Source organism: Acipenser ruthenus, chromosome 29 (assembly GCF_902713425.1).
Source record: "Acipenser ruthenus chromosome 29, fAciRut3.2 maternal haplotype, whole genome shotgun sequence".
Lineage (NCBI taxonomy): Eukaryota > Metazoa > Chordata > Actinopteri > Acipenseriformes > Acipenseridae > Acipenser > Acipenser ruthenus.
In genome coordinates, this window is record NC_081217.1 from 21,623,124 (window position 1) to 21,647,899 (window position 24,776).

Genomic DNA, 24,776 nt, shown 5'->3' on the forward strand with positions numbered 1-24,776 from the left:
ATCCATCCATCCCCTGCTTTGGATTTGTTAATCAGAATAATGCAGATTAGATGCAGCCAGCCTCTAACAGTCACGGTGGTTTTTATAAAACGGAAACAGACCGTTTTCAGTTGAATTGGTATTTAGAGGTACGCGACAACTGAAAGCTGGTTTTAAAAAAAAATAAAAATTTAATTTTGAAATATGCAACATGCCAGTTTCTCTTGCAAAGTTCCGCTGGATACAAAGTGGGACGTTTTTTAGTTGAAACTGACGACCAAAAACAATCGGCTGCTACTGAAAGCACCTTGATTTATGTTCGATCCTGCCTTCCCAGACGTAGTGATGTACAACCAAAGAATTCAAACACGTTTACATCAATGCAACATTCGAGGGGAGTTCTGAAACTCTTCCAGGGCAACCCCTGTTGTCCTAATTTCGTGCAAAACCAAGACTTTTTAATCCATTCTCCTACCTCTTATTTGAATAAAGTGCAGCTCTCCTTAGCTCTGTTTGTATGTCAGCTTCAGAATGTTTACAGAAATCCAGAGCTATCCACTTGTGATGTAACTTGGATAGAGAACAGCACAATTATTAATAGTATTAGGATCTGGGGAGATGTAGTGGAACCTGTCTGTGCTTTTGCACGTACAGTGAAGGTCCTGTTAATCTCTCACGATACTTATCTAAATTCATATTTCCAGCCAGGGTGAGGTTTGTGTGTTACCAGCAGACATGTTCACACTGGTCTCGTTATCACTGTTCCCACACCCCTTTTTATTTACACTTTCATTTGTGATGTAAGAGTTTTTGAAATCCAGCTTATCCCAGTTCCTGTGCTGTAGGTCATTCGACTGGTCCAGCTCCAATCGGATCATTTAATCTACAGCGCCAAAAGCACCAAGAAGCTACAGTTGCACCTTTTCTCTAAACTCTTAATTTTTATATTAAAAGAACAAATTGTATTTTTATCCAGAGATGTAATTTTAAGCCTTGGTTTTGCACTCTGCTTATGGCCAGCAAAATAGGCAAGTTTTGTTTAGGTCTCTGTGTGCTTCCCCTGTGCCCAATTTTTTTTATTTTTTTTTTGTGTTCATAATCTTAAATGCTTTCAGATCCTGATGTATTTTTCATGTACTTAATTCATATTTTATAGCCTAGTTGATGTTTAGTTTGTTTGAAACTGAGGTTTTGGCAATTGCTGCTAATAAAGTTTCTGCATAGAATGGCATTCATTGTGTTATTTTGTGTGTGTGTGTGTTAGGATATAGTTTAAAAGTTAGCTGAATACACAGGTATAGTTTATATCCATAAGTCTATTAACCATGATTTCAATTAACTAGACCGCTCCCAATAAAACCTCTTCAGTGTTAACTTGGGCTTTTCAGACTTCAAATCCAGAACACGATTACTACCAGTACTCAACTCCCTTGACTTTTGATGAAATTATATTTTATTTTAGTCTTGTTATCTTGCCCAACTAATGCAGAATACTGATTTCTATTTTGCTGCTATCTGTGAATCATTTTAAATGCAGGTGATGAACTGCTTTTATACATATCCTGTTACGAGAGACCAGCACTAAACGCGGCCAAAACATCAGAAATCCCAGAATATACATATGCATGGTCAAAAACTTTACCAGCATGAACACAATTAGATCAAGACCAGTTTGCAAACAGCTCTAAATGAAAATTAAAGACTAATCCAAGGATTAATAAGAGAGGAAAGAAGAAACTGACTCCAGTACTAATATATTGAGATGTGTGTTTTTTTTCTGTAGGGCAGTGAACACCAATTCAACTGGCAGATATCAAGTGGCATTCATTGCAGGAGTTATAACAAACACAGAGACCTCACCTTCTGTTAAACACATGAGGACAGGATTCAAATAGATGTACAGTGCAACCCCCCCACACCTTCACTCCTTTGAAATAAAGACCTCTTGTAAGATGGGTTGCATAAACAGTAAGACCAGGCTTTATCGTTTTACTGTTTGACATTTTAAAACAAACAATTGTTACACAGCTGGGTCAAAATGTAGACTGGACAGACAGGAGCAACATGGTTATCATCACTAATTACAGCTTATGAACACTTTCTGTACAACAGCACTCTCCCAGACTGAATGCTCAGTAAAGCAGGCTTGCCCCAGTGATGCCATTACAAAAATATTAACATTATTATTATTATTGTTTGATTGATTGGAACTACAGCACTCTCTGGGTTTACAAAGCCTCGACAATCAGCTCTTATATAAATCTGTGCTTTGGAAAACAAAAAGGCAGATGATCCCGGGAATAAAACAGACATGAATACAGCTGCATAAAAGCATGGATTTACCCACATGGACTGCAACAGAAAGAACTTAAGAAACGCTAATCTGTGCTTCAGAGAAAAAATACAACACTTTATACTCCATGTGAACTCTATACATAAATGGAAGAAACACACATTCGGTTTCAAATGTACACACGCTTCATGGTTTCCACACAAATAGAAACTGTTGATTTTCTGAATCATGATGTATCTATTTCTAGATTGAATACTTTACTATTATGCTACTCAGTTACGCCTGCTGGTGTGTTTTGTAGTGTTGCATGTTAAAATCTTTGCTACAGGCTCCAATACTGCAAATCGCCACTAGGTGGTGCTGGTGTATATCACATTTATTGAGAATGAGGCTGGAACCTGGTCTCCATTAGGTTTGGGGTTGTTCTTCTATCACACAGACAGCAGCAGGCCGTGTTAATGGATACACTGGGTTATTAGGAAGCACTATAATGTTTAGATGCCATGTTTTGTTTTTACTTTGCAGATTTTTTTTTAATATTAAAAATGTGCTGCTTGCTGGTCGAACAGAAATCAGACCACGTGACCTACATCACAGGATGTCCTTCAGCACCAGGGAGCAGCTGGTGTCACCAAATAATTAGTTAGACAGGAAGTGATTTTTAAAACCTCTGATGTCACTCCTTTAAGCACTATCCTTCTGTCACCATGAACAGCATAGTTTATTAGTGTAGGGTTTGCATCTGAGCAGGCAAAACACACGCCACTCCAAACTAAACACCGAAATCTAGCCGTATCAAGTTTCCTAGAGCATGCATACACTTAGAGGAGCCTTCACGTCACAAGACCACTTTCTTACCCGCTTCAGATTGTAAATGACAGAAGGCACCCGGACACGTTTCATTTTCTTCCTGTGGATATTCCGATAGCTGCGTGTAAATGGGGAATCCGTTTGGCAGAGCTCAGGACGGTATTACCACCTTTGGCTTGCTATACAGTTATAAACGACCTGTGCTTCAGTATTAATGGCTATTACTAAACCACACACATTAATTACTGGGTTTTATTTTTGTAACTGTCATTTAACTTCTTTCGGTCAAGTCCATTCAGTGAGTTTCACAATTGTTCAGTTTTTGCATCCCAGCAAACTACTCTATTAGCACTTATTAGTATATAGGAGACTGTGCCAGATGGCAGTCAATTTCCAGCTAATAAAACCCTGACGAGTCACGCGGAGGGCAACCTTTAATTCTCTCGAGACTGTAACAAAAGGCACGTCTTTCAGATCAGTGTAGCAACTCCTCCTGATCAGCCTTCCTGCTCTCTGATCTCACACTTTGGTCAGCATTAACCCAGTCCTCAGACTACGTACTGGATGGTCTAGCTGGATAATGGCTTTTTTATTATTGTGTAGTTCTATTTTGTAGCATTTCTTTACACTTCTGTTTTGTCATTGCTTTACTGTTTGAATAGAGTTAGTTGGAGGGGAAATGCATCTTTCACCCACTGACTTTATAAAACTAGCATCAAATCTCTTGATCATTAAAACGCAGGGTCTCTTAAGCACTCTCAAGCTGTTTGTTTCTTAGTTTTGTACAGTGCTGTTGAATGTACAAAAAAATAGGAGTGAATTAAAATCCAGGAGGAAATGTTTCTGAAATTACACCCATCACTTCATATTTATCACATATCATAATACTAAACATACATCAATGTGGACAGGAGGTACAAGACTCATTGCAAACAGGTCAAGTAGACGCCCATTACAGTGTGAGGGGATACAGGGCTCCACAGATCTGGATTGCTAGCAGTGGAACTTACATTTAAAAAGTTTTTTTGCATGGAGAAAGATGAAAAGATGAAATGCAAAAAAAAAATCATTTTTTTATTTCATGTAGAATGAGATACAAACTGCCTCCCCCAACTACTAAAAGTGCCAGGGGGCTGAGGTGAGAGAGCGAGAGAGACATACAAAACTGTGCAAGAGATATACATTTATTATTATTATTACTGTTAATATTTCTATTTTGCTCATCTTGCACCTTTGTACGAGAAGCAGCAAGATGCGCCGGTGAAATAAAGGACTGACTCTTAGGGCCCCAAAAAAACATTCATTATGAACTTGTACTACCCTCTGCTACAGCCTTGTTGGTTTCTCTGGGGGTGTGAAATGTGTGCGTGAGAGAGACACAGACAGAGAGAGATACAGTACGGACAGGTCTTGCTGAAGTCCTCTCACAACAGCAGACAGGGCTGCCTCCTCCTTCGTTTCCGGACCTGCAGGGCGGCCCGGGTGGCCATCTCGAATACCTCTCGCACTCCGTCCTTCGTCTTGGCAGAGCACTCCAGATAGCCGAAGGCACTGATTCTGTTAGCCATGTCCCGGCCCTCTTCCGGCTTCACAGGCTCCTGAGAGAGAAGAGCTTCATTACAGTGGAACAGCTCTGTGCACTGGATGGTAAGGGTGTTCCATATTTCAAACAAGGACTCCTAGTGCGTTAAACACTAGGTATTTTATACAACAGTATACAACAGTATTTTAATGCCATCTGCCATTGGAACAGACTGGTGAATATAGTGTACTATCAAGTAAGGGTGGGAGAGACTGCTCATTTGAAAGAATAGTTAAGGTAAAAATAGTCGCCACTTTAAATGTCTGGTGCTCTATTTGTGAGCATACCGTTTTTCTTCTTTGAGTGTTGCAGTATCACTAATAATAGTAATTAATTAGTACTGTACGAGCTACAGAAAAAAAACAAGAAACCACTCATACATTCGGAGTCCTAAGGACTTGAAAATTTTTTCCCTTCTGCTGCATGTCTATCGAGGCTTGCCCCAAGCAGACAGTGTGAAGTGCAGTTTGGTCTCTCTCTATGTGTCTGCTTGATGGCTCGGTTGTGTTTCGTTTGCAGGGCCCGCCCGCGTGTTTCTCAATCCCAGCAGCCCACCTGTTTCATCTTGGCCAGATCTCTCCGCGTGTGCTCGTCATTCCTCAGGTCTTTCTTGTTCCCCACCAGGATGATCGGCACGTTCGGGCAGAAGTGCTTCACCTCGGGGGTCCACTTCTCCGGGATATTCTCTGCAGGAAAGGTGGGCAGATGTGTGTTGCTTAGTTACAGCTTCGTACGCGGACCTCAAATACATACGCTTAATGTGCTCCTAGTGCAGCACAGGCGTTGCATGAAAACGTATCCAGACAGGCAAGTTGCAAAGCTGACAGTCCTACCTAAACTGTCAGGGCTGTCGATGGAGAAGCACATGAGGATGACGTCGGTGTCGGGGTAGGAGAGCGGTCTGAGCCGATCGTAGTCCTCCTGTCCTGCTGTATCCCACAGAGCCAGCTCCACCTGAAAACACACACACAGAGCCGCTCAAGTGTGGAAAACAATCACGCCAGGCTCCTTCATATTCCAAGATGGAAACGCAAGCCTCAGGAACATCAAAACGAAGACCAGATGCAATGTTTTCACTACAGCACTTCAAAAGCAAATCGCTAATGTGGGCCGGTCACGGCTGGTTAAGATTAGCAGATTACAAAATAAAAGGAACAGTGTTCTAGACAACGGGCTAAATATTCCAGAGCATTCGAATACTTTTTTTTTTTTTTTTTTTTTTTTTTAAATTTCGGAGTATTGCCAAAATGTGTTATTTATTTAAAATGTTAGACAAGCGCAAAATAACCCGTTATGTCAGCTGTTTGAGAACAATGACGACATGCTGTAATTAAGTGAACTGCCCAGAAGTACAGCTTGAGCTCAGAGAGAGTGTGTGTGTGTGTGTGTGTGTGTGTGTGTGTGTGTGTGTGTGTACATACGAGTACAATTTGGTGTATGTATATTTATAAAACAGGGGGGGAAGCACTTTGAAGTATTGTTACAACACTTCAGCCTCGCCTGTGCCACTGTAGTGGAAAATCACAGAGAATAGAGACTTCATAATACCAGAATAGGAAAGACAGGAAGGGAGAGGGAGGCAGGCATTTCTCAATCCACCTCGCCCTTCTCTCTGCTCTCCAACGAGGATATACAACAAAATAAAACTGCCTAACACAGATCTATCTTTAACTTTTCTATCACTCTAAATAAGCAGTTATCAAAGGCTTGCCAATGACCACTAAGTGAACCGCAAAACCAACCTCACCCTGACCTCTCCTCGCTGGAGCCTCAGAATCACTATAGACCAGCACTGGGATTTATCCAGGACGCGTGTGTTGAACCCCTGCTCTTGAATATTTAGGGTTTACTGTGGAGTTTAATAAGACACACCTGAGCTTGTCACCTATGGCTAATAAAGCATGTGGTAAAACCTGGAATGGGTGAAACTGCTCTGCAATAGGAGTCTTATTTCCATCCCTGTAAATTGCATTTCTTCTTGGAAATTCCCAGTTTTAACTGAGAGCCTTTTAACTAAGTTTGCTTGAAGGAAGAGTTCTGTACTGAAGAACGATTGTAGTGATGTCTCTGTTAAATTGTAAAATGCTAAATAAGTGCACAGCTAGGTTATATTTTAGATTACATTCGAGGAGTCCCCCTCCCTGCTCACCTGCTTCCCATCCACCTCGATGTCAGCGATGTAGTTCTCAAACACTGTGGGCACGTACACCTCCGGGAACTGGTCCTTACTGAAAACGATCAGCAAGCAGGTCTTCCCACAGGCGCCATCCCCCACGATCACCAGCTTCTTCCGAATTGCTGCCATCTCTGGAGGAGAGACACACACAGGGATGTAAGATGCACATCGTGGGGTTCTGTACTTCTACACAGATGATCGGATAGATAACACAGTCTGGACGCGATTTATTTGGACCTATTGCTTTGAATTAGGAGATGCAAATTAGGTGGAGTGTGTGACGTGACATCACAGCAGCACAACTGCAAACAGTTTACATGAAAATGGGAGAGGGAGAGACAGAGAGACAGAGAGACAGAGAGACTGTGGTTTGAAATATTCGTGAATGGATTAACATTTCTTGAAACACCTTCCAGCACCTTGTGGAGTCTGTGCCACACTGCGTCAAGGCTGTGCAAATGGCAACCCAACCAGATAGCAGTCCTCCATAGTGGGAAGGCAGTGTTTCATTTTGAAAAGTGAAGGGCCAAGGCAAATCGGACGCTCTGTGACTGCGTGCACGTCCTGCCTGCCACTCAGTCCTGGGCCTCTCATAAGCACAGACCGAGCATTGGGACACTTGTGAACGCAGGCTGCCACCCACCCCCACTTCAATATTCTTCTTTTAGGTTAGTCGTTCCCAGCATTTTAATGAAGGGAGACGGGTACTGTAGGCAGGGAGATTTGTATTCAGAAGCGGGAACTCAATAGCTGAGAGCTAGGTCGACTGGGTTTAAGGTAATGGCCCATTAATTTCAGTTTCCTCACAGCTACTGTATCAAGCTGCCCAGCCACAATCCCACACGCTTGCTCTCCACTGCAAGGCAGAGTGTGTCCTTAATAGAAAAATACGAATAGGAATTCGTAACTGCCCTGATCTTGGTGATACAGAACATGAAATAAAGTGCACATTTTTTAATATCAAGACATTTATTACAAACAAAATCGGCACGATAACATGGTTCGATCCTTACACCTTATAATGGCCCAAATAGGCCTATGTTAATCTAAATGACTTGTTTTTATTATATATAATTCCCTGCCAATAGTGAGGTTTGTCAAGGTCCAGCAAAAATATGAAATAATATTTAAAAGAGAATGTAATCTGTCTTCGTTAACACACCACAACCGCAGCAGTAACTCCCAGTATTCCCAGTGCACAACTCAACACAACGCTGGAAAGCCACTACAGCAGCAGTCCTTGCTGTAGTGGGATTTTTTTGCAGTAGCCCACTACCAACCAGGGACCAAAAAGACACACATTTACACACGAAACTGAACAAGCAGCTTGATTATTAAAAGCAGTGTGAAGTGAGGTTGAAACCAACTGACTCACCATCTAAATAAAACACACGCCCATCGTAACGCTGTAAAAACAATGCATCTCCTGACCAAGAGACACGTTTCCTCTTTGACCAGCTGGGATACCAGAACTGCAGTAGCACTCTCTTGGCAGGACTCCTCTTACTCCGTGTGGTTCTGCACGTTGGTTAAGGGAGGGGACTGACCCCCCCAATGGATAACCAAACAATGTAGCTTTTCCTCGTCCTGCCCTCCAGCCTGACAGGCTGTTGATTTGAACCGACCCGACCCCATTGCTGATAAGGATATCAAACATGAAATAAACAAAAGAGACAGAGGATGTTGAAAAAAAAAACAGCATTGGGGGATATCTTCTCAGAAGTGATGCAGACGTCAAGCATGTGACTTGCACCAAGATCCTCAAGAACAATTGCCTGATTTCAACTCTATTAATGAGATTATAATGTTTCTTCTGGTTCTGCTCCCTGTAAAAATAGGTGTGAGGGTGTTCAACTTGATGGAAATATTTTATATATAAAAAAAAGTTTATATAGTTAAGTTAAAGTCGATTTGCTTTTTTTCTTTTAAAACCAGCTCCCATTTGTCTGGTGGTGCAACCAGGCAATACATTAACATGACATGATTGGAAACCACTGCTCTACATCTTTGTCAAAATGACCAACTATATACCTAGAATCTGATCCACAATTAAAAACATTAAGAGGTGGAGAGTATAGAAACACTGAAATGCTCTTAATAAATTCCATGACTGACGTCTTCAAAATGTTGTTCATTGAATTTATTAGGGATTTCAGCAATGTTAAAATGTTAAAAATTCTCTGAATACAAGACTTTCCAGTTAAAAGTGCAGGATTTTTTTAATTAAAATTATAATAATTAAAAAAGTCCTTATTTACCGTACCTACAGTAACAAAACGGACACACCCTTAATTCAAAAGTTTATCGGAAATGGATTACAATAAAACAGACCAATGATTTGTTGAGAAACTGCCAAGCACCCTTCCCTCTAGGGCTAGCCCTGATCTGAGGACAACAGAACATCAGGCCAGTCAGGAACACGAAGAGACAAATAAATAAAAGGTCTCAGATTTGATTTGGATGCGATTCTCTGCCCCGGTACCACGCTGTGCTTGTTGGCAGTCAGACGCAGGCCTCCCGTGAACAAGGGACACAAACAGATCAATACTGGAGCCTCACAAGGGAACAGTAATGGAGAGGATATAGAGAGCGCTGGGAGTTTGTGGTGACAGCGTCGATAGCGCAAGCACTGGAGAGAGGCCAGAGCCCTGGAGAGAGGCCAGAGCCCTGCAAGACTCGTCCAGGGAGGGAGGGAGGGAGGGGAGGAGAGGCGCTGGAACACCATTACTCCTGACCTGCTGGCCTCCCTCGCCATTAACCCACAAGCTATCGACCAGCGAGGTGATAGAGGCAAGTTAATAGAACAGTACTGACACAGATTCAAAATGGATTAGAAGATGCTTAAGCGGCCATTATCACAGGGAAAAGAACTTCTGATAGTGTTTGTAATCTTAAGAGGAGTGAAAAGCAAGGGTTTAAAACCCATTTCTTTCATTGCAAAGACATTGGGCCCAATTTAGCAAGCTTTAAGACATGTATTTATTTGTAGACTGTGGTTATCAATAGCTGATGAACATTTATTTATATATTTTTATACAAACAATAAAATTTCATTTAATTAAGGTTAAAAAAAAAATCTGGTCAGCAGTTAAAGCAGGTATGTACCTGAAGCAGTTAATAAAAAGGCAAGACATTCTGAAGATGTCATTTTAAGAAACAGCCCCACATGTATCACAGCAAGAAGTATGGCTATTAATAGCGAGTCCCTCTAGCGCTGCAGTGTGTCGGGAAAGATAAAAATACCCGATTCTCCAGCACAAATTACCTGGGAAACAGCAAATAAATAAATAAATAATGCAATTGTCTTATATTTAAAGGGTATTTAAATCACCTCTTTAAAAACAGACCATCTGTTACTTAAATCACTCTACCATAATATTAGACAGACAGGATACCAGCCTACTGCAGACTGACGTTCGGCACTTTCATATATAGATATACACAGAAACTGATTTCACAGGTCCCCATTAGTACTAGACTACCTCTTAACAGACACAATTCTAAACATTCAAGGCTTGTACAATGTTAACACTCTAAACTATTAACAAGTAATTATACTAGTTGTCTTTTTGTGAAGTTTTGTGCTGATAGAGTTGACTAATAAATTCTGAATTTGTGACTAAAGCCTGCCATCAGTTTTGATTTGGAGTTCATTAAAAGTTTATCCATAACTTTTACAGTCATGCTTTAGGCTTGCTGTCAGCCGAGGCACACCCACAGGAAGTGATGTAGTATGTGAAGTCAGAGCTCTCTGGGGGTTCCTTGTCCTTCCTGCTGTTCAGTGGAAAGCTCTGCCCCAGCAATCGTCCTCCCTGATAACCTTGCCTGGCTATCACAGTGCTTTATCAAGTCCTCCGTCACATGGCTGTGCAAACACTGCTATTTGTCTCAGTCCCGGAGCTGAGCACTTTATCTAGCAAACCTGGGGTATCTATCCGCTCCAGGTCAAGCGATGCATCTCCCTTCCTTTTAGAGGGAGTTAAGGAGGAAGGATTTCAAAACCAGGACTGGAAACAGTGAAATTCCTCCAGGCAGCCAGATGTTACTGTATTCTAACTATCTTTACAAATCCTGCAGCTTTACAGCCTCTATTGCTGGACAAGTAGCATGTAAGTTTTCCATTCAATTCTTCAGCTTCCTTCTCATGTGCCTTTCAGGCCAATTAAATCCTTTTCTAAAAACGGAAACTCTTTTGGTGTTTATGTTTTAGTGCCTAAACTATCGTATCGGTAATGCATTTTCACTTCGATGCGAGTCAAGCCTACATTACAATCTTCCTTTCCTTATTCACTTCCTGTGTTACAGATAAAAAGGACCCCCAATAACAGGAAGGTGGGGGTTCTGATGCCTGTAACACAGGAGGAAGTTAACTTATAATGCTATAGCAGGAAAAGAACATTGTATGGGATTTCAAAAAAGGCTGATCGTTAGGAAGTAGTTTCTTTGCCATCATTCTGGTCGGTTTGCAAAGTTAGCAAATGTAGGCTAGTCCCAAAGTGACAGATCACTAGATAGCAGTGGATCTGACTCTAGAAAGACAACCATCCAGCAGATTATACCTACAGCTACGGTATGACAGGAAATTAGAACTGAAGAGCAACTCCTGAACTCCGACGAAAGCATCTTTTAGACTCAATTACTCAAATATTATACTTTGTTTTATTGTATTATAATAAAAGCAAAAAACAACCCCTTAGAAATATCCCAAAAAAAAAATATTATTTTGCTTTATTAATAAACACATTAATTGGCTTCAGTTTCTCTCAGTAGAAAAGCATGGCACAGTTCAAGACAGCTTTACACACATTTCTTTGCAAATTACACATTTGTAAAATACGTTCAGGAGAAGTCCCTGCTGCTTAGGCTGGGGGTCTTATTTACAAGACTGTATGCGTCTAGTTTCCATGGGGATGCTATTGGCTGTAGAACACATCCTGCCGTTCACATGTTTCTGTCAATCACTGCAAAGCAGCATGGGAAATATGGGACCACAAAGTGAAGTGATGTGATGGCAAGAGACGAGACAGCCAACACTGCACTGAAAAGAAAACAACCGTGCAGTATACCAAGAACCAGCGAGTCCAACCACTGACTGTCGTTCGATCAAATCCATAGTGTCTGGCTCATTTATTTGACTGGAATAAAATAAAAATGACAATCGCGATTGCAAATGGTTATAATGAAATCTTAAAAAGTCCCAAACGAGAATTCTCTTTTAAAAGAAAGCTTTGGAAACTCAGGTTGAAAACAAAGTCATTTAATAGTTCGGCTTCTTCAATCCTTCTAAAGTAGGGCAGACAGTTCTTTTGTAATGGACGCAGTCCAGCTGCAGTTTCCACATTGTTGTTTGTTATTTTTGCCAGACCTTCCCTGAACAGGAAGTGCAGTGTTTTGTTTGAGGGCTCACCCACAAGTCCTGGTGTTCCAGTAATCTCTGAGAGTCAGCCAGCCTGCACGCTCCTCAGAGTACGCCACTCCACCACCTCTTTCCTTTGGCTGTGCTTCATATATATTCCTTTCTATTTAAATTGGACCGTACACCACAGTCAATAAGAAACTGGCCCAAGCCTCTAAGCATTTTTAACAGTCACAAAAGTAGTTTATTACTGTCACGCTAGTTTCAGTGTGACTCACAAGCTCAGTTTGGTTATTATCATACTTCAATTCATATATATAATAAATATGGATTTCAGGCCTCAGCTCACAGTGGGAAACTATGCTCTCCCTCCCCCCAGGGAAGAACTACAGTCTCCAACGAGGGACTATAATTGTCCCCTGGAGGTAACTATAGTTTCCCCTTGGGGGGCCATTAGTTTCCCACTAGAGCCGAGGTCTGCAGTCCATATTTATTTTATGAAACAAGAAAGTAAGCGAGGCATGATTGAGTGCTAAATATGACTTTGTATATTTTTGTTTAAATCTAGCTGTTACAAAATAAAATATTAATAAATACCACGAACATGAAAATTCTGTATGGGGAAAGGCAAAATGAATGTGGCTTGTATTGAAATGACCAGTGCTTTAAACACGGGCAGTAAAACTGAAACACGCTGGGGGTCAGAGGTCAAAGTGAGGGGCGCTGTTATGGTTTCCATCTGCTGGAAGCAGGAAGTCGCATCTGAAAGGATTTGAGATGTTAGCAGGCTGGGCAAACAATGACAGGTTTACTGAAGCAGATCTCATGCTAAACAAATGCAAATAATCCTCAGCTACCATTCACTTTAAATTTATTTATTTTTAATATTGGAGGCAATATAGACCAAACAAAACGCTATAGCTTATATGAACACTTTATTAAATATTTAATATTCAAAATGAACGTATCTCCATATTGTATTCAAGTTTAATTTGAATTGACGGATGTAGGCATTTAGAATGACTCACACATTAGAGGAGAAAAATATTGAATTCCATGACTCAGAATTGTTGTTGTTGTTGCTGCTGCCATCTTATGACATTCAAGCCCACAGGATGTGAAGCCCAGATGAAAAACACCCACGACAGCCTGAATTACCACCCAGCTTCCCTCAGGACATCTCAACGATCACAACCACCATCTGCACAGAAGTGTTTTCAGGACTTGTTCAAAGATCTGCCCCCTGGAACACAGTCTGTTTTTCTTGAATCATGTACACTAGGGGCGTAAAGATTCGCTGCGAACCGCTCAAACGGTTCTTGAATGAAGAAGTGTATGTATGAATACAAATTCATTTTATGTCTTTAAAAAAAAAAAAAAATGTAATGATCTTATTCTGCATCTTCCAGCGGCCCGGGAGCACCCCATGCATCTTGCTGCACACCGTTACACCCCTCTGTAAACTGAGCTGCAGATTGCTTTTACTGGACAGACTTGTATAGCAATGGCGAGGCTGGTTCTGTGGTTACCACACTACCTGGTGCACAGTACACTTGGGACGGATCAGGTCTTGCTTTAGAATTTAAATTGGCACGTTTGTGTTATTTTCTAGTAAAAAATCCGAACCATATTCACAACCTCATGGAGAACGGGCAGAGTAGACTAGGATCAGGATCTGAAGGTTAACTGGCTTTAAAAAAATCTATATAAAAAGAACAAATGTAGGCCAGCTTGGTTTTGGTTTTCAAACCCTTCGTACTGCACCTGGAATAGGTAGACAAGAGCCAGTTTTAAACAGGCAGCATCGACTGGTGCCAGGCCTGGCTTTCAGGACTACCCTCAATTCAAGACACAGGACAGCAGGACTACATTCTTCTCCCATCTCCCATGAAAACGCTTCTCTTTCATCGTCCACGCGAAGCAATCCATCCCACGTACTGAGACTTGCACACAGCGATGCATATCATTTCTGGAGTGTACCGAGGATACACTACCTACAGTATCTATCATGCTTTCTCACTAGAGCACACCTTCTCCATACAAATCACCAGGGCTCTGAGAACTAGCAATAATTCTAGTTCTTTGATTGTGTGAAGAAATGACACCTCCCACTTAAAACCTGCAAGCAACCCTTACCCAACTGAAGCTGAATTGAGAAAATAAATCAGTGTTGTTAATCCAGCGATCACACGCAATTAGTTTTACACCAGAGCACTTTCCATCAGTCATTTTTCAACATAATGGGAAAAGGATTGAATTGGGATTCATCTGGTTTCATCAGTGGACTTTCAATTATTGCTTTTTACAGAAAAAAAAAACATCAGTCCCAAACTGCCTGACTCTCCACAATCTGTCACTTTGAATGGCTGGGAACATGAATAAAATGATCAATTATGTGTCTAAATTGAACTCTGATAAAGTAAATGGGTGATAAATTTGAACAGGGTCTGAGCTCTGAAGAGAGACAAATGAATGCCAATTATACCTCTCCTTGATGACAAAAGTAGTGCCGTCTTTCACTTTGCAACTGTCAGAATGCATTTCTAATAAATAACGTCAACACCACGTTTCAACAAAATTTAAAAAGCGTTTTTTCCAGACAAAATGTAAGTGTGACATGCAGATGGACTTCTATACACAGTACACAGACACTCGCATGGAGCCACAGAATCCAAGTCTCTCAATAACGTATATTAAAATATCTATATACGATGTGATTGAAACAGCACCAGTAAAAGAAAGAAAAAGCATTCAAAGCAATCTGATGTGAAGATGCAAATTACAATCAAGCATCGCCGTCAAAGCCTAATGAATCAACATTCCCTACATTCCATCTGCGTTGCATAATCCCAGGTGAGCGTGGATTGGACAATGCAAGGCAATTCTGTCTCCATGAAACTGAAGTATCAGAGTACATTCCAGCCACTGCGATCTTTCAACACCCATCAGACAGTCCAGACTGTAGCAAGCTTGGACAGGGAGTCAGGCCGGGCTGGTCTGGAGTCTGAACAAAAAGACAGAAGCCGTCGGCACTGGGGAACAGCAACAGACGTTCCCACAATGGGCAGAAACCATCTCAGCAATTAATAGATGCTCTTTAAAGGCTATTAGGATAGAAGCATAGTTCTGCTTTACTACTCCAGGGGCGAGCTTCAAGAAAAGGAGGAAGCGTGTGTGCCTGCAGCTAAAACTCTACCTCAAGTCCAGCAAAGCAGCATATATATATATATATATATATATATATATATATACACACACACACACACACACACACACACACACACACACACACACTGCTCGGGGAGGAAACTTTCTGCAACTTGACAAAGAAAACCACGTGGTTTTTCTACTTTCCAAGAACAAATGGGGGGGAAAGCATCAGCAGCAAACCGTGCCTGGTAAGCCAACAAGTTCTGGTTTCGGAAGCAAAGCGTGCGGAAGGCTTTAAACGGTGAATAACTTCCTCTTCTGTGTTCTGCTTGTACTCTGAGGTGCAATCAGCTTGCTGAAGCCAAAGCCACGCTCCTTCCACCACCAGCACCAGCACCCGCACCCTCCCACTGCACAGCTAGGGACAAGAGCTTTGCATCACCTAGAACTTAAGGACTGAGACATCATAATAAAAATATATCTTACTTAACATCATGTAATCAATTATACTGCAAAAGTCTAACGAATAGTAGAACAGTATTTCATGTTGGATTTTTTTCAATTTTTCGTTAAGTATAGGGGGTAAACTTCAAAGCGGTATCTAATTCAATGTTATCGTAACATTATTCAACAAGTTTAATTGGACTTTATGAAGCAAAACTTGTTAATTCTACAGGGAGATGTAAAACCTTTGGCCATAGCTGTATATATGCTACAAAACATGGCGTGTTTACTATTCTTAAAAAAACACCAAAACACAAGGAAAAGGTAGATGGAAACTTACAGCTACAGATGGAGGTTTGTGGATATAGAGCAAAGTTCACATTGTGAAGTGATTTGCAGTGAATCACAGCTCTCTGGCTGCTCCACCCCACACACTGCAAGACCCTTCCTTTCACAGCTCAGCTGTCTCCAGCTATTTTCAGACAGTCAAGGAAGTCGGTGACCCATCGGCCTGGATTGTACACAACACTCAATAGGGAGAGAACACAGTGCCTAGTGAGAGGCTACGATGCCCAGCAGAAAGAGCAGAACCGCGTTAATCTAGTTAATTATCAACGTCTTTATTTAAAAATACAGTGCAGAATCTCTGACCTCTTGAGACGAGAGGTTAAAGTCCCATTGCAAAGTACTGCTGCTTGCTCAATACCCTTATCTTTGTTATACTTTGCCTGACGACACCACGTACTGCATGAACTATTACTGGTTATCGCTGCTGCAACAGCGTACAAACATACTAACCGCATCATAAGATGTACTGGAATCATGACCCTGCAATTTCTTTAAGTTTGATTATAGCTCAATTCACCGCACACCACATAACAAACCAGCCCAACATTTCCAAAAGCTCTCCTAATGTGTGGGACACATGTCTATAGTCTAAAGGATTTAGGTGCATACAGTCAGAGAACTGTTCCGAAACTACAGACAACCAATGAGATCTGTATATTCTGTTGTGAATGAAAAAGGGGATTTGTTCCTTATAAAAAAAGGTCACTAGGAATTGGAAGTATTTTTAAACTTTAATGTTTATGTGATTAGGGACTGGTCAATAAAGCAATCGTTTTCATGGTACACTGGAGAGACTATCATTGAAAATGTATCAAATGCATGAAACAAACCAGAATATAAAATGAAAACTAAGCCAGTCAAGGGACCGAATAAAACATGGTTTTAACAGGGAATTGACCTTACTACTGAAGGTCAAATTAATACCAACGTTTTGATAACTTAAAAACTTGCTAGTCCTGCTAATTTAGCTGGTTAACATTTTTTATTTAATGAAAACTATTCCAGTTGACTGTTTTAGTTTCTAGATTTTTATTTTAAAAATCAGAAGTTCATCGTGCTGCATACCAGACGGTTTGTTTAAAAATTTAAAACCACAAGCGGTTCACCACTGACAGCATGTCGGTCTTAACAGAGATACTTAATACTGAAGATGACTTCACATTGCCTTCAACAGGAGAAAATGGGACTGAAAAAAAAAAAAAGTCTGAGGCGGTTTGCAATATTTTGTATATTGGGCTTAAATGTCACTGGGCTCTTTGTCTGCCCAGATTATGTGCTTCAAAGGAAAAATGTGGTCACGTTGTTCTGTAACAATGGTGAACTTTCAGAAGGCACGACTGACTTAAAACAGGTTTTCAAATGGCTTAAACCACAGTAAAGCTGACAGGTTCTCAAAAACAGCAGAAATCCGAGAGCCATACTCTGTGTACAGTATCAGTTTAGTCTCCCGTAGATTACTCTGCGTGCAGGTGCAAGCAGAAAGGGATCTATTTGGCAAAGTCACAGCAGCTTGTCCAAATAGGACAAGCCTTTAGGGACCAAAACATTGGCTCCTATTTCTGAAGCGACACATCAACACGATTCTAAAAATGATTCTCACGTCAAAGACTATCTTTGTACTCCTTCTACTCACAAATAGCTACTTTAAAAACTTCTTCATAAGGGAAACTTGGAATGGGTATGAATTATCTAAACTTGTAGTTTAGTTAACGTTGTAGCATTTTCTGTTTAAGACTTTATATCCTGCTGACTTGGCAGAAAAATAAACCATGTGGTCTCAACAGAATCGTGTCTACACAGACACGGTGAAACCCTTACCTGTCACCTTGTAACACTGGACCCCAGCCACTTTAAAAGTTTACTAGTCAGGGTAATTAAATATAATTGCAAGTCATTCCCTTTGAACCACCAGGAACAAGGAATAGAAACAAGGAACTGGGGCAGGAAATCATGAACAGAAATAATGGGCAGTCCCATGAAGCTGGTCCACCACTTCTCAAAGGTTTTTTAGTTCCTTCAGCAATGGATTATGACACTTCATGGTTCCTCATTCCACAGACCTGGCACCGAGTCAGAAACTGGTCACGCTTTGCAGGAGATTTAGTGAAAAGGCACGCACCTCGGCCTGTTTCATGAAGCACATCAACTCTCCTAGGCGGTACCTGTTCTAAGCTAGACACTAGCTTACCAAGCGTCACTGATCTTAAAGTGTGACTGATCTGAAAAGAAAAAGGGGATGTATTCACTTTTTGTTATTATTTTATTATTTATTTCTAAGCAGACATCCTTATCCAGGGCGACTTACAATTATTACAAGATATCACATTATTCTTTACATACAATTACCCATTTATACAGTTGGGTTTTTACTGGAGCAATCTAGGTAAAGTACCTTGCTCAAGGGTACAGCAGCGGTGTCCCCCACCTGGGATTGAACCCACAACCCTCCGGTCAAGAGTCCAGAGCCCTGACCACTACTCCACACTGCTGCCCTGCAGCCTTAATAAAATGCTGTGTTTATCCTCCACCGACGATCCCCCTCCACATACTAGTAGCATCCTTATATTCGATTTCATTCCCGCAACAAATCTAAAGGAAGGCTGTCGCTGCTTCATCTTAAGTGTTTTCTAATTTGTGTGATCAGCCGTCAAGGAGCCCCTTATCTGTGACTAAGCAGGAAGGTTCGTTCAGCTGCGAGTCACACAGCCTGGAAAGTGCTGGAAACGATTGAGGGGGCACAACCATCAGGGAAGGTAGCGGCTCTGTGTGAACCATCTGGCGTAGAGGTCTCCCACCAACGCAGCTCGTCTTAATCAGCTGCTGTTACCCGACCCTGAACGTGAAGTAGCTAAGAGAAAACTAAATCCCCTCGGTTAAGACAACCCTTTCGAACGGTCGTTTTGCAGTGACCCAGCTCAAAGTAGGCAATTTTAATAATAAACTTGATTGAGGCAGGTCTACAGTAGATGCCAGACTTGTGCGAGTTTCTAACACTGTGGAACGTATTCTGCATCGTTCCTTTGCCTAACCCATTCCTAGAAACCTCACTGAGCGCTCTGCCCACAAAACTACCCCACCTACATTCAATACTGCATTCTTTCAACCAAGAATTATTAAAACCACATTTTCTTGATCAACAAATGCATTTTCTGGAAATGGTTTGATATATTTGCGAACTGCTATGAACAAACAAAAAGGACAGATAAAGAACGACCTAGTAATCTTAAACTTTAATCTCTCATCCGAGTCAAACCTCCCTCTACACACAAACCTCCCCCGGTATAGAAGCCTTTAGAATTGCTTTTTGGTTACTTGTTTTACTGGTTTCAGGGTCAACTTTAGGACACAGTGGGCAGAACGTGTAGGTCTATTTGGCTTGGGGCTGCACCTTGGCTAGTGAAGCTCGCATCTGCGTTCTTCGTTTTCAAATTAGAAAGCATAGTACAAACAATGAGTTTTGAGGATTATTTCAGCCCCATAACACTGTTCAGCCTATTTTGGTTTTGTATTTGAGTCAATAAAGATTGATTTGAATCATCTCCAAACTGGATTCGATTGTCCAGAGTCAGGGAAAAGTGTACCAACTGCCCACATCATATCATTTACTACCTACAATTTGCTGGTGATTTGCTCACAGCTGAAAATATAGACCACCCTATCTTGGGGCCCCCGCTTGTAACAGATAGACATTTCTCTAGATCCTTATTGGTAGGGAATCCGCACTGACAATGGTACACGGACAGCGTTGCTCCTGGCACTAAACATTCTACTTGATTAACGCCAATGTCAGCACACAATGCTACCATGCAGAAACTCACACTCGCATTATAACACATAATTAACACAATGCCCCCACTCCCGCCGTCTTCTGTTGCTATAGCAAAGGGTTTCTAAATCTGAAAAAACAAATCCGTCCGCAGCCAACAAATTCTCCTGGTTTGCTTAGTACAGGCTCCAAAACTCAAGCTAGTCACTGGACACTTATTTGAAAGACACTTCCCCAATACCCTCCCGAATGGCCACAAATGTCTAGAATGCTACCGAGTCATTCTTGCCAAAAGACTAAAACAGACACACTCCTGCAATATGAAACACTTGGAACACTGTATTTGTATCTGCAACCTTTACTGCAACCAGAAAACCACGACTTCACAAATGGAGCCCCGTTGAATTTCCAGACAGCAAGGTGATCTCTGAACTCAAGGGCAGGGCTTGACACTTCAGTATGCTACAGATGCTTGAGGTGTCTTTACTGCAGTTTCTTAATACCACGCAGTTGGATGACATTTAATTAAAATGTTACAGTCTTAATTGCTGGGTTAACATTTATTTAAACCCTGCAGATTCTAACCTATTTTAAAAGTACATCTGGGAGCTTGGTTTGCAGCTTCGAAGAGCATCTCAAAATCTGCCAAAGATATCTCTCTAGGGCTATTCCCTTCCTATACAGGGACTGAACTGCACAGATCAAACCACAGTAGTCACTGGCCTATTTATTTTATTGTTGGGGTGGGGAGGGGTGACCCAATTAGCCGCTCGAAACTTGCTTGCTTCCTTTTAAAACTACAGGTGTCACGCTGCAGTGTGCCACCAACATACTGCATTACACTAAAATAACAAACTGGGACAGGTGCATTCACACCAATTAGAAGATTACATTCATTCTTTAATGAAGAACTGATGCACAAACCGGTCGCAGTGCTTCTGGTCACACATCACGACATGTTAGGAGAGTAATTAAGAAATAATTTACTCCTTACAAAAGCTCTGAAGAGCCAGCTTACTGGATTCTCTGACAGTCCAGCCTGCTGTGCAAGGAACACCAATGTGTATGTCTGTGTATTAGCACTGTACACCCCAGCATGACACAGCAGCCAGGATTCTAGGGGTGCTGAGGGTTCATGATATAGATAGCAATTGCCTCCCGCTGATGTCCTTTTCGCATCCAGATGGAGAACCCAGTAGGCAATCAGAGAGAAGCAAATCACTCAAGACCTTGCAGTTCTCTAGTGGAGATTATTCTTCATCTATATCCAAATCTGGGTACGTGTGCCTGTCTCTCTGTGTGGACGTCTGCCGTTATGCAGCCAATATATTATCGTCATTAAAAGGAAAATAAATCTTGTGACACTTTAAAAAAGAAAGCCATAGTTGACTTTGCCAACTACTCTTAATTTTTGCTGTCGATCATGTCTTTATACAGGAAAGTACTTCACACGAATGGAAAGAAAGAAAGGAAATGTAATTAAATGAGCTGAAAAGCCCTTTGAGAGTGCTTCTCGTCTCACCACCATCACATTAAAATTGCATTGAACTACCCAAAAGCCCATAAAAAAACAACCCTGGAATGTCAATAAATGTTTATGGTACAGATTTGACTGGTTTACTGCAGTAACCTTTAACTGAAGAGTCCCGCAATCTGGTTGTCACATAAAAATCAGGCACATCGCTTCTAAAAAGCTCTCATTCACGAACAAAGGTTCCAACCTGTGCAGATCACCGCACTAGCACAGCTTGTTACACTGGTTAGCCCAGGAGATTGCTCCCTCTACTCTTGTCATTTTATACACCTTTCATGCGAGGCCTTCCTCAGATACTGCCAGTCTTTCAGTCACTGTGTCTGACGTACAAAACAGAACAAGCAGTTTGTCTATCCTGCCGACCCAGGTTCTTATTTTGCCACACCAGATTAACCAAATAAAGCTGTTTGCAAGACTTATTTTGTTCTCATATCTATCTATCTATCTATCTATCTATCTATATCTATTGATGTATCGATGTATCTATATCTATTGATATAGATATTTAGATATAGATATAGATCTATCTATCTATCTATATAAGCTTGCACTGAAAGTTAGTACGCTCCTGTAATAATTCGAGTCAAATCCCCGGACACCTCAACAAACTCACACAATTGTAAATAGCTTATTCTCATCCTCTGTGGGAAAATGCTTCCATTAATCCCTTGGCAGGATAACGTTATCTTACTACAATAGGCAAAAATCAGACTTTTGGCGCTTTGCTATAAAACTGAGAATGGAGTCAAATTTTGTATTTGTTTAAAAGTTTCTGTTTTTCTACCTCAAGGTAATTAAGGCAAATTCTATAAGCAACATGGTAAACACAAAACCCTATTCGCATGCGAAACTAAACACAAAGCAAGCCTAACATTGCGACAGACGGATTGATAACACGCTGTCATCCTACAGGATATTTTGCTCCGACTCATTCCGACACATTTTAAAGTTCACGGTTTGTTTTTGTTTGTTTTGTTACTAAAAAAAACAGAGCGACCGGCAACGGAAAGCTACTTAAACTGTCTTGTTAATTAATACAAAACTTTTTGAATTTATTTAAAAGTCAGACACCTGCAATATAGCTCTCCTGAAAACAATATAAACGTTTTGGAAACATTGCATTACAGTATAAAAGATCCATAGACCTATCTATATATTTACTATACTTATATTTAATAATAATAATAATAATAATAATAATAATAATAATAATAGGAAAGAAAAAAGTTAGCATAAAATATGTTAAGGTCTTGTCGTACAAAATATTAATCCTCCAGTGATACACCAGCTGAATCAATGTCTGAAGTAACTTCTGGCAACTTTTACATAAACTTTAAAATTGAGGAAACCGCAGTTTATTAAATGTACTGGCAAGTCACGGGCCAGCAATTCCAATGCGATTCTGTATTCCCAAGAAATTGACAAAGCGCCGAGACATGGGTGTGGTAAATTTAACCGAGAGCCCCCCCACAGTCAGGCCTTGGCGGTTTGTTATTCCAGACTACGTCTTCTTGAGTTCTTCGTTTGGGGGGAGGAAGAGAATGGTCAGCGTGTGATAATTAATTAAAAAATAGCTACATTATACACTTTGTAAACGTTTCGGTTTGAATAGACACGTTTTCATGCTGCAGGGAGTAAGATGTTGAAGATACATCTGCCACATTAATTACAGTTCTTGTAAAAACAGGTTTCAATCGGAAACTTCTGCCAATTCCAGGGTAGCGCTTGAACGGTGAACTGACTCCCTCTGACCGCGTAGCCGCATCCAGCAACGCTTGCAAGTGTGCATCAGTTTGAACAACTCTCGTTTGTGGCAAGGGTATTTAAAAGACGAAACATTTAACGGTCATGGTTAGGTTTTCACCAAGTGCTTTAACAACAACGAGTCTTATTTAAATAAATACAAATAAATTAAATAAAAAAAAAGCATTAAATTCGCTCATATGGATACACAGCCTGCCCCGCCTATAACCAATTCAGAAGGGGGAGAATTACGATAATTTACACCGATAATAATAGTCCAAGCAGTAAACGATATGGACCAATTGAACAAACAATACGTTATTTACGGATTATCAGAGGGTTCTGTGAAAACTAAGCAACCCCAGCCACAACAAACGCCCAAACTTCAAATAAGCGTATTCCTTTCCGCTGTAGAAAACCTTAAGATGTCAAACAAGTTATGTGTTTATTATTATTTAAGGAGGCAACTGGTATTACTCGGTATTCTTGGAGCACTGCCCATGCCCTGTCTACTTTAAACGCAAATGTACACTTGGTTATAAAAATAAATAAAAACACATCTATACGCAAGCGTCAATTACATACCCTTTCATAAACTTGTTTCGTTTTTGTTTTTTGTGGCAGTTCATCTAGGTAATCGTCCGCTTTACCGTTGCCGAAGTTATTACCACCGGCAACTGGACAAAAAACCGCCTACTTTTTTATTTTTTATTTATCAGCAATTTTTAAAAACAAAATAGTACACCGTGCCGTTTCAACATCCAGCAACCCACCAACGATTCAAACTCGAATCCTCTCACCTTCTGAGTCGTGTTGTTTTCTATTTTTCTCGCTTTCTCCGCTGTCGCCCTGACTGCAGTGTTAAACTGACTGTATTTTTCAGCCAAAAACACAGCCTCCACCCACTCCACTGAAAGACGGAGTTAAGGTATTTTTTACTGCAGGGTAGACGAGGGAGGGGGCACAGCTGTTGGAATAATTGAAACCTCCTCCCCTCACGGTTAAAAATAATGACATCATTCCCACAACAAGGATCATGGGAGTATAGAAGGTGTGGGATATGGCGGGGGTGTATATTTCTTAAAGACGCAGAGCGGCTTGGCCAGGCTGCATCAACGCCTGTGACTTACAGAGTCAATGACGTAATCTTTCATGTTTCTTCCATCCCTTACACTGTTGTGTTCTGATTGCAATTACATTGTAGTGTGCGAGCAGAGAGGGTTCTTTGCTTATGAGTTCACAATTCTAAACTACCCTGCCATAGACATTTTGGGAGCGATGCAAGGATACGCGCAGTGATTTGCGGGTGCAAAACCCACCATAATGCTGCCGTAAATTGTTACAATGTGATGCAAGGATTTTGCCTTGCACCTAGGCAATTGCTGACCCTCCAAAAGCCGTGTGAAAGCGCACCCCTGCACACACGTGAAGGCGCTGTGTTCTCTGCACTACCTTGCCTCTGGTTCCTTGCAGACCGCAGTTGGAATGACCGGACGGACAGCGCAATCCACATTTTCCAGAGTGCTGGGAAACTTTCTGGATGTCATGCTGAAAAGGGCAGGCCAACGCATATCATTTCTGAAGGATGCTCGCAT

The 24,776-nt window shown here is 41.1% G+C and overlaps 1 protein-coding gene across 1 annotated transcript; it reads right to left on the bottom strand.

Moving 5' to 3' along the window:
- Nucleotides 1-4,135: 4,135 nt before the first annotated feature.
- On the bottom strand, nucleotides 4,136-24,171 carry LOC117962391 (rho-related GTP-binding protein RhoA-D). The gene is made up of 5 exons (XM_034911290.2): nucleotides 23,982-24,171; nucleotides 6,814-6,971; nucleotides 5,498-5,618; nucleotides 5,220-5,350; nucleotides 4,136-4,680 (listed from the first exon to the last, which is right to left on the bottom strand). The coding sequence occupies exons 2-5, from the start codon at nucleotides 6,967-6,969 to the stop codon at nucleotides 4,507-4,509; spliced, it is 582 nt and encodes a 193-aa protein (XP_034767181.1). The 5' UTR covers nucleotides 6,970-6,971; nucleotides 23,982-24,171; the 3' UTR covers nucleotides 4,136-4,506.
- Between the last annotated feature and the right edge of the window lie 605 nt (nucleotides 24,172-24,776).